The following is a 17,489-nucleotide window of genomic DNA, read 5'->3' as shown; positions in this document are numbered from 1 at the left end:
AGTTGCTAATAGCCATATGGAAAGCAGTTTGGTGTAAGGAAATCCAAGGTGGCCGCTGTTGTGGTGAAAGTTTGCAGGGCTGTGCTGCAGGAGAGATGATTTCATCTACTAAGATCACTTTGCTCTGGAAATTACACCAGTGGTGGAAGTTAGAGTAGGCCCCTGCCAGGCCTTAGTGACTGGAGGTCAGGGAGCTGACGAGTGACCACTAGTAGAGAGTCAACACCAAGATATTTCAGGGGGGTTGTGATCAAGGTGGTAATGTGCTGAGGGCAATCACTTCTTAGAACAATATGTTTCTCTAGTGTAGACAAGGCTTTATATAAACTTGAAAGGTTGCATATAAAGCTGACTTGTAATACATATTTCATACATCTACATGTCTTTCCTATCTGGGTCACCCTGCCTGCAAATTATATTTGACTGCTGGTTACTTTGGGCAGCTGCACTGCCCTAACATTCTGGAAATGTTCCCCCTCTTCAGAGAGGGCTGTGTTTTACAAATAGACTTTGGAAGCTTTTGACATGAGACAAGTCTGGCAGTTTTACTGGGAACTTGACCAGCATCAAATAGAATGCTTTCTATATCTTGGCGTAAACAAACACTGCCCTGAGATGCTCCTGTTCAAAATGAACCCAGGGAGTTGGGGCAGAGAGCATATTTCCTTGAATCTCCTCCTACAGTGCAGTATTTGGTACTAACTCTGGCACTTCTATAAATTAATTTGTGTCTCAAATGATGGACCTAGCCCTGGGGAGCGGATCCAGCATTCATAGACAGATCCCTGCTGCTGAGACTGTCTCGTTTTTTCTGGATAAAAAACCTCAGCCACAAACTTCCTTTAAAATGATTTTTTCTCCTTTCCCCCCTCATTCTCCTTGCATAATGACTCATGGTTATTTAGAGAGGGGGAAACTCTCTCTTTTCTTAGAGCAGCTCTACACTTACAATGGTGCACCGGCAGCTGCTGCACTGCTTCCGTGAAGATGCTCCTGTGCCAATGGGAGAGTATTTCCCATCAGCATTGTTAAATCACCTCCCCAAGAGGCAGTAGCTGTGTCAGTGGGAGAAGCTCTGCTGTTGACATAGCACTATCTACGTGGAGGGGGGGGTGCCTAGGTCGGAATAACTGTGTAGCTCGGAGGTGTGGATTTTTCATACCTCTGAATGATATAGTTATATTGAGATAGGTCTGTAGTGTAGACCTAGCCTTAGTTTTTCGAGACATGGGGTTTCTTTTCCGTATCAGTGTCTTTCATTAACTTTAATGGTCCATCATTTGTCTTTTCCTGGGTTGTATAATGCTAGGTGCTTGGAGTTAGTCTCATTTGATTGCGGAGGCAGCCCCTCCCTGCCTGGCTCATTTGGCCACCTTCCTGTTATGCGGTGGAGCTTGACTATTGCAGCACAAATTATAAGCACTGTTTTATATCTACACAAATACATAAATTCGTAAACACTGGGTACATATGTGATAATGACCATCAAGTTCAGAACATTACAAGCATTCATAAAAGACCTTACTTTACATATTTTTATACACAATAACATTGTATACAACCAGTTGATCAATTGCTTATTCTTTGGGGGTTCATAGGTGACCAGATAGCAAGTGTGAAAAATTGGGACAGTGAAGTGTGTGGGGGTAATAAGATCCTTGAGATAAAGCCCCAAATGTTGGAACATCCGGTCACCTTAGTGTCCAGACCCCCCCGTTGCCCCCTTGGTTTGTCTGGACCCTGATTGTCATAGAAGTTGCTCCATTTTACTTTTGATTCTAATGTGTTTCACTTTCTGATTCTCATGCTCTAGCACACTGGTGGAGGTTAAATTTACACACTGCGTGAGAATGGTTAAATACCTCCACCACCACACTAAAAAGTCTTAACTTTTTTTAAATAAAAAAGCCATGAAAACATTTCTATTCACATTAACTTTTGTAAATATGGGGCTTGTAGTCGGGAGATGAGATGAGGCACACAGTATCACACATGGAAAGATGCACACACCTGAGCTGAAGGAAATACATTTTTATTTAATGAGCACAGTTTGAAATCAGCACTTAAGTAAAACACTTTAGAACAGATTACAATGAGATTCTGGTGAACTCTGATCTAACTGGGACTAGAGCCAGATCGGATAATCAAAAAATCAGATAACAAAGAGCTTTCTTTACTTACCTTTCAGGATTAAGAAAGTGTGAGGCTGCAGCTCCAGTCTAGCGGCCACAGAAGAGATCAGCCACTTCCGGACCTGGAGTCAAGCTTAGGTTGCTTTCCCCACCCTCCCCATTGAGAGCATCCGATGAAGTGAGCTGTAGCTCACGAAAGCTTATGCTCAGATAAATTTGTTAGTCTCTAAGGTGTCACAAGTACTCTTTTTCTTTTTGCGAATACAGACTAATACAGCTGTTACTCTGAAACCTGTCATTGAGAGCCATGTAATCTTGCAATCGTGCTCTTCAGCATTAAAGCCCTTGCTTGTTAAGTAAACACTACCATGTTTCCTGAAGGGCTACAGTGTTTCCTTTTTGCAGGAGCAGCACCTCTTGAACATACATAATTAGAAATCCAGGGCTTCTCTTTCAATCAGGTCTCTCAGAGTCAGCACCACTGGCTTTGGGTTGTTAATTTCAGGCTAACAGATGTCCTAGTTGCTTGGTTAATGGAAAAAGCCAGATAATGGAGGCTCAAATTAACGGGATTCTACTATATCTGTATATGATGTGTAGAGATCTCCATAGTGAGGATGTCTAATGATACTGGGGTTGAGAGCAGAATAAAATGAGTCACTAGACATATGGGTCTGATCCAAAGCCTGCTGAACTCAATGGCTGTCTTAACATGCATTTCAAAAGGCTTTAAATTAGAGGTCTGCTCGAGCCTAATTTTGAAGCCTGGACCTAGATCTAAACCAGACCCAAGCTCATCCAACCAAGTCATTTTCGACCCAACCCTTCACCCTGAACCTGAGTCAGTGCCATCACCATTCCCATGCCCGCTGATTTAGCGCAGCAGTGGGTGTGTGCATTGGCTGCTGCCGGAGGTGCTGGAACAATTTTTTATTGTGGGGGTGTTGAGAGCCATTGAACCAAATTGTAAACCCTGTATTATAATGAAAATCACTTCAAGCTAGGTGATGTGGAATCGCCCGCCACACCTCTAGTTCCAGCACCTATGGCTTCTGCGAGTCCTGTGCCTGCTGGCCATTGCCCTCAGCTGTGCTGTGTGTGCTGCAGAGTGAGAGGCTCCATGACTCGTTGACACATTTCATTCTGCAGCACACACAGGCAGAAGTAGGAGAGCCGACTCGAACCCAGAGGTTGTTTTCCAACTGAAGCCTGACACTTGTAGTTGAGCGGCAGCCCCACTGGGTTTGGATTGGGTTGCAGGTTTCTGCTTTGAATCAGGGCCATATAGCTAGATTATAAGAAATGTCAAGCACCTGCAGCTCTCATTTAAATCCACTGGGTGCCCATCTCAAAATCAGGCCTAAATTGCCTGGAGTTCTGCCAAAGTGGGAATGGAAGATCCCACTGCTGTAGGGGTGCTTGATGTTGCACTGGAGTTCCGATACTGGTTGGTGGTGAATATGTCCTTTAAAAAATTAGCTTAATGCTTTTCCCACTTGCACCTTTTTGTGTCATGCTCCATAGATGACAATCCTCTCCGTTGTCTATCAGTTGCCACAGATTGATTTGCAGTGTTTCAACCTATGATTTATTCTGGTTTCTTGGGTTATTTAGTGGCTCAGGATGTGGCTTTATGTTCTGCTGCTAGATGGGTGTTCATAAGCTTCCTTGAACATGAATTGCTCTTGGAAAAGGAGAAGGGGGAGGACAGAGCGAAAAAAGGTCTGTCTCAAAGGCCCAGATCCACAAAGGTATTTAGGCTTCTAACTTCCATTGATTTCCATGGAAGTTAGGAGCACAAATACCTAGAAACTGGATTAGTTGGTCCCTGATAGATTTTGCACAGTGACAATGGCAGAATGAGAAAGACCAAGTGAAAGCTAAACTATTATCTCAATGAAACGTTTGTGCAGACTCTCAGCTGTCATGTTGCTGCCTGGGCCGCTGCAGGAGAGTGAGTTTGTGTGTGGGGGGGTGGAGGGTGAAAAAGCCCAACTTGATGATCACTTTAGATATGCTATTACCAGCAGGACAGTGGGGTGGGAGGAGGTATTGTTTCATGATCTTTGTGTGTATATAATGTCTGCTGCAGTTTCCACGGTATGCATCGGATGAAGGGAGCGGTAGCTCAGGAAAGCTCATGCGCAAATAAATTGGTTAGTCTCTAAGGTGCCACAAGTACTCCTTTTTCTTTTTTCAAAAATAAGCTTTGCCTCATTTTTCAAAGTTTTGCTTTATGTCCTTGAAATGGACGTGGTCACCCTAGCGGCCAGCTAAGGCCTCTGCGCCAGCAGCAGCAGGGATGCAGCTAAACAGAAGCCCACACACAAGGCGCTGACGGACCCGCAGCAGCACACCAGGGTGAACCTAAGGGAGAGCGGGGGAAGCGCGGCATTGCCTCCTCAGGCAGCTCCCTCCCTTCTGTGGCTGGGTCGGAGAGCGCGCCCCCTCCTGTTCAATCCACTTTAACTACCGCCAGCGGAACCTCTGCCGCGCAGCCCGAGTTGTGGGGCCCGGCCTCCGGGGGAGAGATCGGCGAGGAGCGGCGATGCGGAGTTAGGATACCAAGGGACAGGGGTCGCTCCCCGGCTGAGGCCAGGCGAGGGTTAGGTATCTGACGGGGAGGGAGCCCTTTGGAGGCTGGGCGCCGGCGGCCGACCCTTCAAGCCGTGACAGGGCTGGGGCAAACACAAGCCTTCCGCAGGCTGCAGCAAGCCCCAGCCCAGGGGGCGGTACCTGGGCGGGGCCACCGCGTGCGCAGGAAGCCGGGTGCGAGCCGGCTGGCCGGCATCAGCGTGCGGAGCCAGCAGGAGCTCCCAGCCGGCCCCATGGTGCGGCACCTGGGCAGCGGCGGTGCTGCTGCGGCTCCCCCCGTAGGAGGACGGGAGCCGGCGCCGCCGCGGAGCGAGGAGGAGGAGGAGGATGCGGGGGGCGCGGGGCAGCACCCCCCGTGCCAGGCGGGCGCCATGGAGGCGGCGGGCGCCCAGGAGCCCGGAGGCGGTGGCTGTAGCTGCTGCTCAGGCTCATCCCGGCCGCGCTGCAGGCTCCCGTGGGCACGGAAGACGCCCGGTGAGGAGGGAAGCCCGGCCGGCGGGGGAGGGGAGCCGTGGCCTGCCCTGCCTTGCGGCGTGGGCTCCCCGCCCCTCGGGGGGACACTGCCAGGCGGAGGAAGCGGGCACCAGGGTACATCCAACACGGTGACTGGGCGCAAGCTGTGCTCCTGGGGCCGCTCCCCTGAGGGCGCCAGGCAGATGGGGGCGCGATCCGCTGTCTCCAGGGACCGTGCGGGTCTCTGAGGGGCAGCATGGCCGCGGTCTGCCCCCGCCTTCGCGTGGGCTAACGGCCAGCGAGCCCTGCGCGCTCAGAGCTCACTCCCCCGCCTCAACACTCGTCCGCTGGCGCGCTGGGCAGCGGCCTAACGTCGGCTTTCCACGGCGTTGGGCAACCACAACCCCCTGACACGCGGCGGGTGTGAATCAGGACACGTAGCTACCCGCGTTTGGACATTTTGCCTTCGGTCTCCTGTTCCCTTCAAGAAAGGAGGACTTGTGGCACCTCAGAGACTAACCAATTTATTTGAGCATGAGCTTTCATGCATTCTGATGAAGTGAGCTGTAGCTCAAGAAAGCTTATGCTCAAAGAAATTGGTTAGTCTCTAAGGTGCCACTAGTACGCCTGTTCTTTTTGCGAATACAGACTAACACAGCTGCTACTGTGTTCCCTTCATGCTCTTTTGTTTGTCCCATTCCCCCCAGGTTAAAACCACCTTAATTCATTAAAGGTACAAGTATAGAGAAGTGAAGCCCAGATTGCTTGGATTCACCATCCTAACTATCCTTAGCACTATATAACTTCATGTTTAAAGGGCTTTAGGATCCTCTCCCAACAAGACCGCACAGCATTCTGCAGAGGTACAGAAATATCACGGTCTATTTTACATACTGGGAAACAAGTGGACACAAAGCTTCAGTGACCTCTCCTGCCCAAGGCCACATGAGTGAGTGTCCAGAAGACTGAGAAAGTCCTGAAGTTCCTGGTTCCTAGCTTAGTGGTTATTTAACAAGACTGAACTTGCCTTACCCCTTACATCAAAGTCTCTGCTTTTCTTTTACCAAGCACTGAGATTGGCTTCCTAGAGCTTATCTTGTGGGGAAAACCTGTGCAGAGGGCATTTGTTCTTGGATTGTAAACTTTGTGTGCCAGTTCCGAGTAAATGAAAATGACTAAGAGATAACGGACAATGAACTTTGGCCATGTGAGCAATATTTTCTGAACCGTATTCTGCTTATAATGAAGAAATATGAGGGAAAATCCACATACTTATGAGGCCTCCACTATGAGGCTTCATTGGTAATACAGATATTTTACTTCACTTTATTTTCTCTGATAGTCTGAGGTCATTTTTTATATTTTATCGTTGGTTATTTTTATTAGAGCCACATGAAATTCTTGGGTTTTTTTTATATTTTTATATTTTTGTGCTTTTTCATTTAATTCGTATGGGTTGGCTGGGTCCTACCCCCTGTGGGGATGGGAGATGCTGCACTACTCACCCTGCTCTGCAGATTCACCCAGTTTCTCACTGAGGGCACTGCAGTCTGCCCATGGGTCACAGTGCCACTCACTCAAATCCCCACCCTCCACCCCATCATGATTGTCAAAGGGCAGCCTGGCCAAACCTGAGTGGTGCTGCAATCCCATGCCAAGAGCAGGGAGTTGGGCCCAGCCCTGTGGGGCAGGAGCCATCAATGTGGGGAATTTTTCATTTAATTTTATACATTTTTTGTTTTTCATTTTATTTTGCAATTGTGAAAAACATGGGGCTCTAGCCATGATCCTGCAAAGACTTATGCAAGTGCTTTAACTTTAAGCATGTGAGTACTGTAGATGGGTTCCTCACTGACTGAGCTGTCTTATAAACAAGGGTCCATGTCCAGAGCTTGTCTCCTGGAATTTGGGAAGCCCACAGACACAAACTTATTCCTGCAGCTTTCCTGAGGTCTGCCAGATAATTCCTCTCTTGTGAGCATCCTAAGACATGAAGGTTAGGAGCTCTTCTTCTGGACTTGGAGAGCATTCTTGGTCAATGTCCTTTACCTTCTCTTGCCATCTCTCAGCTGCCCACTCCATTTTGTTTTGCAAACTAAACATTTTTATTTGTATATATTTTGCAAGTATAACAATTACACATATGAAACTTAGACATGTTAAATGTAAATGCTCATAGTTTACAAGAAGAAAACTGAGTGGGGCAGGAGTCAGGAGGTACCTGTCTAGAGCTTAAAACAAGGGGTGGAGGTTGTCTAAGGGACTGGAGAGTGGAACTGATTAGGAAACGGAACTAGGGAAACTATAAGAAGCTGCTGTAACACCTGCTCTGTTTAAATGTTTACGCATCTAGTAGCGAAAGCTCAGGTGTCATTTAAAGCTTTCTTTTCCCTGTTCTCAGAGCTTTTTGAGCTGCTAGGCAATGATATTTTTGAACTGAATGCATGTTTGTTGGAGTGGTTGAGTGTCATGGTGATAAAGGTTAATATTTGCAGACTTCCATTGAGTTGGGTAGGAATGTTGCTTTACCGTACTTTCTTCTTGGTATGTTCTTTGAAAGAAAATAAACTTGAGCAACTTTAATTCTCGTGGGGAGGGAGGGTCTTATTTAATTGTATTAGTACAGTAGTAGTGTATTGAGAAGCACTGTTTTATGTCGTAAATTCTTGCTTTGGTAATCTGAGATACCACTGTTTTCAGTTCTAGTGTTCTCTGATATCTTTTTATTTTTCTGACAGTCCAGTGTTAGGTCATAATGGAGGAGTACGTTTTTCAGACATGCAGAGTACACTGGCTAAATTACTAAAGCTAAGAGTTCTCAGAAAATTTTCTTTTTCTTCAAATCATAAGCTTATACTAGATGTGGGAGCTCTTGCTCTTGCTTTAATTTGATTCGCTATCCACTTCAGGGGTCCCATTTTTTTGGTAGATTACTACAAATAGTAGAAGTCAAACAGGCTACCATGCAGGAAATATGAATTTGATTTTCTGTTTTTGTGCTTCCCTCCCTGGACCAGCATGGGTTTGGATCTCCTCTTTCAGCTGTAGGTCACTGAGTCTCCTTACTGTAATATCTCAGGCAATAATTTTAAAGTGTGTGTGTGTGTGAGAGAGAGAGAGAAAAAGAGACTGACTTACTTGCACAATGGGGACAATTATATTATTCAGGGATTAAAATTTACACTAGTCTTCAATTGCTAAAAATTCTAGGCTAGTGCCAGAATAGCATAGAAGATGAGTGACAGATTTAAGGACTGCTTTCTTATGAGCTACTAGAGCTAAAACAAATGTTGCAATCAACTGGAAATGTCATTAATTTCCCACTCTAGTGTGGTGTGAGATTTTGAACCTTAAAATGACATCATTTTGGTAATCATTTGCCTTCCCTGTTCCCACTAGCCCACTTCCATTCCAAGCTGATTTTAATGTCTGCTATCTTAAGAACTGTTAAAGCTGGACCCAATGTCATAAAACATTAGGCCAGCCTGGAATCTCATCTTTTAGATGGTATAGAGCAGTTTCTTAACCTTCGAGTCGTGATTCCAAGGAGGGTCGAAGTGGGTTGTGAACAATCTTTCTTAATTAAATATAACAAATCCCTATTTTGATTCTTGGTTGCTTGCTAGGCAACTTTCTGCTGTGTCCTGTCACGTCATTCCTTGTGCTCCCTCTGTGAGATCTGTCAGCCTCCCTGCCTCCCCCATTATCTAAGGGGAGCCATCTTTCATCACAACTAACTGCTTTAGAGAGTGGCTGTTCCATTTATTATCTTTATGTGGTGGCATACAAGTTAGGGTCACCATAAAATATTATGCTTTTTTTATATGTACAATCATTTTTCCCCTTCTAATGACATGAGAACTCCTTGCTAATATTGTACCCTTGAGATTCTAACTTTCCTTCAGTTAACGGTTCAGTGAGTAGAGTGTTCATCTTATTTTGCAAAGAGATTTTGTTTTCTCTGGAGGCATGTTGCAGGTCATCAGCAGTTCATCTTCACCCCTTTTGCCATTTTGTGAATCACTGGGGGACATAGAGGGGGACCAGGAAGAGGGAGGAAAATGTCACTGAAGGGTGCCTGAAGTATCAGGGAGCCTCAAGACCAGCAAAGAAGCAGAGTTAGGGACCTTCTTATGGGGGGAAACTGGAAGATGGAATCAGATGAATTCAGGGATGAAACTCCTGTGTCTATAGAACTGGCAAAGATGCAAGGACTGTTTAACAAGACCATGATGATTGAACACTTGACCAAATTTAAAATTATTTTAGTTAAAAATATTTCCATTTTAGTATCTGTTACAAGAAAATATTGGTAAACCCCCAAAACTCCAGAAATCCATAGATTTAAGGGGGTTGTGTTATGATGAAATATGCATTTCTTTGTACTTGTTTGTAAACAATGTAAGATTCATGTTATACGTAATGAATCATTTCCTTGATTTTAAGTGTTTAGGTTTTTTAGATGGTGTGATAGGTAACTGTTGTCATTTAGCAACCTTAACTGGCTTTTTAAACAAAGATTTTTGTCTTTGGAATTTTAATGAAGTAAGGTGACGTATATGCCTTAAGGTTCAGTGTTTCATGACCTGGCAGGAGCCAGTACACTTTCACAGTTATATTTTCTAAGCCTCAAACCTAGAGCAGTGGTCAGAAAGAAACCTGATGCATGTAATCCAGTGGTCCCCAAACTTTTCACATGGTGCCTCTCCCCCTTCACTCCCCCCCACCCACCCCGACAAGGGTTAAGGGGGCCAGGAGCAGGGCCACAGCTGGGGGCTGAGGTGTGGGGCTGGGGCCGGAGCTGGGAGTGGAGCTACGCTGGGGATTGAGGTGGGGGCGGGGCTGGGAGCAGAGTCCTGGTCGGGCTGGGGCTGCGCCTGGGGGCAGAGCAGGGCAGGGTGGTTCTCCCCCACCCCCCTGTGGGGGCTGGCCTGGGTCTTGCCATGCCCTCCTGAATGTTCCCCCGTACCCCCCTAGAAGGGTCTGCACCACAGTTTGGGGACCACAGATGCAATGAATTTCTCAAATTACAATCAAATATTTTGATATTAACCAAAAATGTAAACCACCTAAGCTGACAAATAAAATGTGATTTGTAAGAGTGTAATGCCATTATGTATTGAATTTCACCTCCTATACATGAGATCTAAGAAAATATTAATAAGGGGCTTGGAATGTACTTACAATGAATAAAAGTGGTAGTTTTCTCTTGTTTCTTTTGCCTTCCCACCCCTTGCTGCTTCCCCCGACTCCCCATATAACTACATCGTATGGACAATCATAATTTCAAATACAACTGAAAAACCTACTATTAGGTAAATTACTGTTAGTTACTAACTGGAATTTATTATCTGTTGCAGGAACAAAGAAGAAATTCACCTGCCCAGGACTTGGCTTGTTTTATACTATATTGTCTGCCTTCCTTTTCTCAGTGGCTTCTTTGTTTCTTAAAAAAATTGAAGATGTACATTCAGTGGAAATCAGTGCATTTCGATGTGTTTTCCAAATGGCATTTGTTCTTCCTGGTTTAATATACTACAAGTAGGTATTGTGTCTAAATACAAAATCTTGTGAGGTACCTAATGTTCTGTAGGTAATAATATATCCACAGCTATCATTAATGAAATTGGAAAGTAAATCTGACTGCAAGTATTATTTTAATTTAGGATTTAATTGAAGAAGAGAAATGTCTCAAGAAACATTTGTAACTTCTCACTAAATAAATAGCATTGTTTTCTTAATGACCTTGAGATTCAGAAAACATCTCTGAAATATTTTGAGCCTCTGAGCAGTAGAAGAAGGGATTATTCCAAAAATACGTCACTGAAACTCTGAGATATTATCCTTAAAAATAGAAAGTCATTAGTAGGATTTCTCTTTATATTTTCTATGGAGTTATTTTGCAAGCAGTACAACAATGCCTACCTAGTACAATGGGATCTTGATTCTGATGGAGGCTTCTGGGTGTTACAGTAATCCCAAAAAAAAATCTCTGCAGAGAGCCAAATTAAGGTATTCTGACAGTTTCATGATAAAAAGTCCCTCATTTGAGGGTATGAATATAGTGAAATTAAATGTTTGATTATGAATCATCAGGCTATGAGATCAATGTGATTATATCTTTGTTTTTCTTTTTAATTTTCAGAACAGGGTTTTTGGGACCAAAAGGTAAACGAGTTTTTCTTTTCTTTCGAGGATTCCTTGGCTCTGGTGCAATGATTCTTCTCTACTATGCTTTCCAAGTAATGCCTCTAGCTGATGCCACTGTTATAACTTTCAGCAGTCCAGTTTTTACATCATTGTTAGCCTGGATATTTCTCAAGGAGAAATACAGCCTTTGGGATCTTCTTTTTACCCTCTTTACGATCACTGGAGTGGTTCTTATTGCAAGACCGCCTTTTCTGTTTGGATCCAATATTATAGGGATTGAAGGAAGCTATACAAATCATCTTAAAGGAACAATAGCTGCTGTCATAAGTGCAGTATCAACAGCTTCAACTTTTGTTATATTAAGAAAGATGGGAAAATCTGTGCATTATTTTTTGTCCATTTGGTATTATGCAGTAATTGGATTAATTGTATGCATTGTAGCACTGTTTGTAATAGATGAATGGACTTTACCATATTGTGGTACAGATAGATTTCTCCTAATATTAATTGGACTGTTGGGGTTGGGGGGTCAGATATTTCTCACAAAAGCATTACAGATAGAGAAGGCTGGTCCTGTTGCCATAATGAAAACTATGGATGTGGTGTTCGCTTTTATCTTACAGATTCTTTTCCTCAATCATCTGCCAACTTGGTGGACGGTGGGTGGTGCCCTTTGTGTAGTAGCCAGTAGCTCTGGAACAGCCATTCGTAAGTGGCAACAGAATTCAAAAAAGGCTAAAGAAAATGAAATCTAGCAAGTCAGACACTTTCATCACCGAAACAAAGATAACCATCATAATCTTGGGAAAATATATTTTATAGTAAGATATATTTTATTTATTTAAAATATTTCATTTATTTAACTCTCTGTTACCAAATTGTCCCCAAGAGGAGGAGTCGGCTGACTTTCAAGCAGCATAGCAGATGTTTTAACTAGCTGGTTCAGCATGTGCTACTCAGTGTCATACTGAGGAAGGCATTGGTGTATTTTCACAGATCTTGCTGTCTCTGTTTCCTGATTGCTATCTTAAACAGGCAGTAACTGTATTCAGAAGTTTTTTTCTCTTTCCCACAAACTAGTGTTGTTTCTTTAAATTTTTGGGCCAGATTCTCCATTTCTTACACCTTGTATAGTCACTTACCCATCTCTAAAGTGGGAGTTAGTCTACCATTCTAAGGTAGTAGTTTGCATTCTCTTACTACAGGTATAACTGAATAGGATAGGAGCAAGGCAGTGGAGTCTAATTATTTTTTCTTAACTCTACTCAAATTTTCTATTTTTAATCTTAGAAGTGCTCAGTGACATAGTTTCATGAATACACTTACTCCAAGCAGTTAGGGCCCCATTCAGCAAAAAGAAACAACAACAAAATAATACAGCTTCTGTACAACAGGCATGCAAAGCTGATACATGTGGCAGCCTCCAAAAATCTCTGCAGAAAACAGAAGCTGGATATGTAGGGATTTTTCTTAATTGGGTTCTAAATAAACATATGCTCTTTAATCTTCTGTATTATTTTTGAAAATTCTATTGTTTTTCTGATTATCAAAAGAGAGCAGGGCTGATAATGCCAAAGTAAATCTGAAAACTATTTTCAGTGGCTTAACATGTAACATTATGTCAGTTAACTTTTTTAATTTAAAGTGACTTTCCCAATAGACCACGTCACATTGATTTACTACTTCTTTAGTTGCTACAATTTCAGTGATTAAAGAAAATGGTTGTTAATATAGCCCTTTGTGAGTAGACCATTTCTTATGCTACAAAATGTTATGCTGTGTTGCACTATCCTTAATTCTATGCAAAAAATATTTTATTTGTATTTTTTTAGGTATTTAATTTAGATTACTCAAAATGCTGTTCAGCAATTTTGTTTAATACTTTGTGTAAAGTATTTTTGTGGAAAAAAAAGTTGCACTTTTCTTGGCTGCAGTTATGTTTAATGTTTTATTGTAAAACCTCCCTTTTCTTCTTGTCACTAGCTAATGAAAGGTATTTAGAGATTCCACAAACAGCACTGGTTAGCCAGCGTCATAGTGGAGAATGTACAAAATGTACCCTGCACTCCTCACATGTCATTTTTAATGTTTGAAGACTGTTTTGATAGCAATGACTATGGTAATATTACAATATAGAGTCCAGTTTCCCAGTTTTATGGGCAGGAAAAGAAGTTCACTATAATACATAGTGGTTTCCCAGAATGGATTGTGATGTACTGGTGGGTCTCAGTCCAATTGAGTTTTAAGATTAATTTAATTTTTACTTTGCTGAGACCCTTTACACTGTTCCCTGTGGAGTTTTTCAGGCAATTACATTGTTTCCTCTTCTTTCCTGAAAGAGGAAGATCTTTTATAGTGGTAACCCAAGAATACATCCTGTGTGTGGAAACTGACATAAAATAATGGATATAGTCTTATCTTGATGCACAGATATTTATACATGTACCATCACTTTCATGAGATAAATTGTTAAAACTGTTGCACTCCACTCTGCAGTGATTTGGGTGAAGTGATTCCTGCATGTATAACACTAGTAAAGTGCTTTAGGATGCTTCTAGAAAAAATGAGCCATATTTGTGTAAGATTGCCTCAGAATATATGCTGTGGGTTTGAGGCTGCTTTTGTTGATGTCAAGATCAAAACTCTAGGGAAAGGAATTAAGGAAACTTAATAAAAAATATGAAAATATAACAATGATCCAGTTTCAACAATACAGAGTCATAAGTATTATGGAGGGTTGTCTTTTTTAGAAATTATGTTGAAAATGTTTGAATCCTACATTGTCCCTGAATTATTATAAATTGATGCATATGATTTAGTAGCCTGAATTACTGAAGAGAGGTTTTGTTGTCTTATTATATATGAATATTTACTTAAGTATAGAAAATATGCAGGTCTGAAATAGACAGTTTATTGGTTTAGTAACTTTGGAACAAATCTTTTTCTCAAGTTTTCTTCTTCAAACCTTCACCTTAAGTGTAATTTACTGTCTATGGTAAATGAGATATAGCAAGTCAGTCTTAAAACTGAAATTTTTATTAATCCTTTTTAAAACAAACATCTGTTAGCAAACTGGCAAAGTAATTTTTTTTGTCCAAAACTGTGATTTCTTTGGGGTTCTCCATGACCGTTCACACTCATTATTCCCAAACTTTCTCACAATATTGCGTGTATAGAAAGAAGGAAAACAATAAACTTGGTTTTGTGGTCTGTTTGAACTACAAATTTGTTGATGTTTTAGGGCCTGATGATGCAAGGTGTTGAATATCTGGGTACCTGCATCTTCCAATGAAATCAGTGGGAGTTGCAGGCATTCACTATCTTGCAAGATACGGCTTATATTGTGTTACTTTCTTTATAAATTGAGTTAAGCAAATTTCTTTTATAACACTTTTTGCTCTTTAAAAAGGGCAATGCCTTCATTTGGATTTAAAAAACTTTTTAGATGATGGTTGCTCAAACAATATGGAGAGGAAGACCTTGAGTATAGTGATATACAGCAATGCTGATATATTTATTTGTTCTGTTTATAAAGCGTGATTTTAGGCATCTACAACTTGTCTTTCCAGATTCATTTTTAGTAGTGTAAATCATTTTAAGTATTGTATGGTTTTTGAAGCACCTCAAAAATTTTTGAAACCAATTTCAGATGCTTTTTTTCTTAAACTATAGCTAAAAAGTTAAATTTGGACATTTTTGAAGAAAATAGTTATGAAATGGCTAAAATAACTGCCTTAAAATGCAGTAGCTGGTGAAAATGCTTCTCTTTTAATAAGTTATACTGGGCATTCAAATATCTGCTTTTCAGGAGCTTACATTGCAGATTTTAAAACTATATCAGATTGAAATTGAGTTGTCAGGTAACTTTTCTGGCCCAAGTCTTTTTTTTTTTTTTTTTCCTTTCCCCTCCCCTCTCTACCCCCCATCCCCACCCCAAGAAAATAATCTTATTCTGGAAAGGCATTTTTGAATTATAGAGCAACAAATTTCTCAGGATTTCAGGTGCTATTTTTCCAACCTCTAAATCAGAAACATGGCATTAATGTTTAACATCTTTTAGTGTCTTTTAAACCATTTTTATGAAATTGGACAAATGTACTGTATTTCTTAGGAATTTTTTTCTATGGACTATTATGCACTATTACTGCATACAATTTTTATTATAAAAAGGTCTATTAAAATCAATGGGACACTTGTAACCACTGATTTCAGTAGCTCCTAAATAAAAAAACATTATAAATGTTGTCCTGCACAAAAATGCAGGGTCAAAAGACTAAATTTTTACTGGTGCATTGACCGGAACATATGCTATTTTAGTAGGCAAAAATCCAGTGAAATCAGCTGCCATGACTTCAGTGGGACTTTACAACCTTAGAGCCTTATTTGCCTGAATTATACTCCAGGCTTGTGGCCCAAAAGTCTTCATATGGCGACTGTACAGCAGGTCAACATGTCCAGGGTTTATTTGGTTCTGAAAAGCCCTAAAGAAAATCCAACTTCTGCACCAGGGATTTAAGAATGTGCATGGGGGAGAAACAGGATATATATGTAACTGAAATCCCCACATACTAAATTACCTGTCCAGCGTCTGGTTCTCTTTCCTCCTATTATCCTGGTGCTGCACAGGCTTTGGGAGTTACTGCACCAATAGCGTTTGAGTAACCCCTAGTATAGCACCATTGGTGAGTGGTGTGGGTCCAAGCCAATTGTGCTTTTTGCTGTCAAACCTTAAATTGGAATTATATTTTCCCACTTCCAAATGCTCAAATGTTGTTCTCCAATAGATAGAAGCTTCTTCCTCTGATTGCATGTTGTGAAGAGATGGGTCTTACCACTCTTGATCACCATTTGGAGGGAAGAAATCTCTTGTTGAGCTTCATTCAGGAGCTGTCTTCTAGGGAAATGTTAATTTCTAACTAGTCAGTCTCTTCAAAATTTCTCCCTTTGCTGACTGGCATTTAGTCAGCCGGGAGAATCTGTTTCCCAGCTCCAGGTTTGGGACTCCACTATTCAGCATCGGTCCCATAAGCAGAATTGGATGCAATTATGGACTCTAGTAGGTGGCAGGGTTGCCAATGTTGGCAGCAAGAGCGCAACATTGATTATTTTGGGCATTACATAGCTGCTATCAAGAGAGTTCAGTCTCTTGACCGTCAGCATGTCCAAAGAGGAGTGTGGTGCCTCTGTGAGCCTGCAGCTGGGGAGGGGATTCTGGGGTTGGATATACCTCAGTATACAGGCCATATTGTATTGTCACTCATACAGTTTATTAGAGTGGGTAATTTTATATACTATGTGAGGTACAGTTTCACAAAAAATGGGGTAAAAATCAGATACCTCTAGCACTAATTGAAGAGTCTCTATTACGTAGTTAAATGTATGTGAAATCGTATGTTTTGTAGAAGTTACTGTTTTTTGGTATCTACTGGTATATTTTTGAAAGATGATTTTAATTCCTATATCTTGAAATGTTAACATTTTCATAAAAGGTTTATATTTCATAACTGTTAATAAAATGAATAAGAATAAGCAAGTTTTGGTTTTCATTTGGTTAATAGAACAATTCTAAACATAATCTTTAACAAAGAACAGCTGATCAACCAGAATCTGTGGACCTAATTTTTAAAGGTGTTGAGCACCTACATCTCTAGTTGAAATCAATGGAAACTGAGTTCTCAGCATTTGTGAAAATCAAATCTAATTTTTCTGCTTCTGATTTTCTTTTTAAATTTTGTGAATCAGGGCCTGATTACACTGAGTCCCTTGTGGTCCTAATCCATGCTTCACCTATTCTAAGAAACTGGTGGACAAATATTGGCTAAGCTTCCATAATTAATTGCGCCAATACATAAAACAACTTGCATGCAGCAACCTGACTATAGGTTCCTGTGTGCTACCTGTGCATCTATACACAGATACCCATTGCTGAAGTCTGTAGCAGCACTGCTGCAGACTTTTTTTTATACTGTGGAACCAACTCACTGAGCAGTGTATACAAATATTACACCAACTGTTAAAAGAACATTAAGATTAAGTAGTCTACTCAAAAGTTAGGAAATGCTAGAATTAAGGTTTTCTGTGAAAACTTTGATCTTGGCATTTCCTAACTTTTGAGTGTTTAATCAGGTCATCCTGTGGTATGTATTATAATACAGTCTG

General features: G+C 41.6%; 1 protein-coding gene across 1 annotated transcript; it reads left to right on the top strand.

The window, feature by feature from the left end:
- The first annotated feature begins 4,914 nt into the window (after nucleotides 1-4,914).
- Nucleotides 4,915-12,129, top strand: SLC35G1 (solute carrier family 35 member G1). The gene is made up of 3 exons (XM_084633986.1): nucleotides 4,915-5,201; nucleotides 10,541-10,721; nucleotides 11,326-12,129. The coding sequence occupies exons 1-3, from the start codon at nucleotides 4,961-4,963 to the stop codon at nucleotides 12,083-12,085; spliced, it is 1,182 nt and encodes a 393-aa protein (XP_084490112.1). The 5' UTR covers nucleotides 4,915-4,960; the 3' UTR covers nucleotides 12,086-12,129.
- The last annotated feature ends 5,360 nt before the right edge of the window (nucleotides 12,130-17,489 follow it).

The sequence above is a fragment of the Lepidochelys olivacea genome (assembly GCF_965140295.1).
Source record: "Lepidochelys olivacea isolate rLepOli2 genome assembly, chromosome: 7".
Classification (NCBI taxonomy): Eukaryota; Metazoa; Chordata; order Testudines; family Cheloniidae; genus Lepidochelys; species Lepidochelys olivacea.
This window is presented reverse-complemented; position numbering and strand designations above follow the sequence as displayed.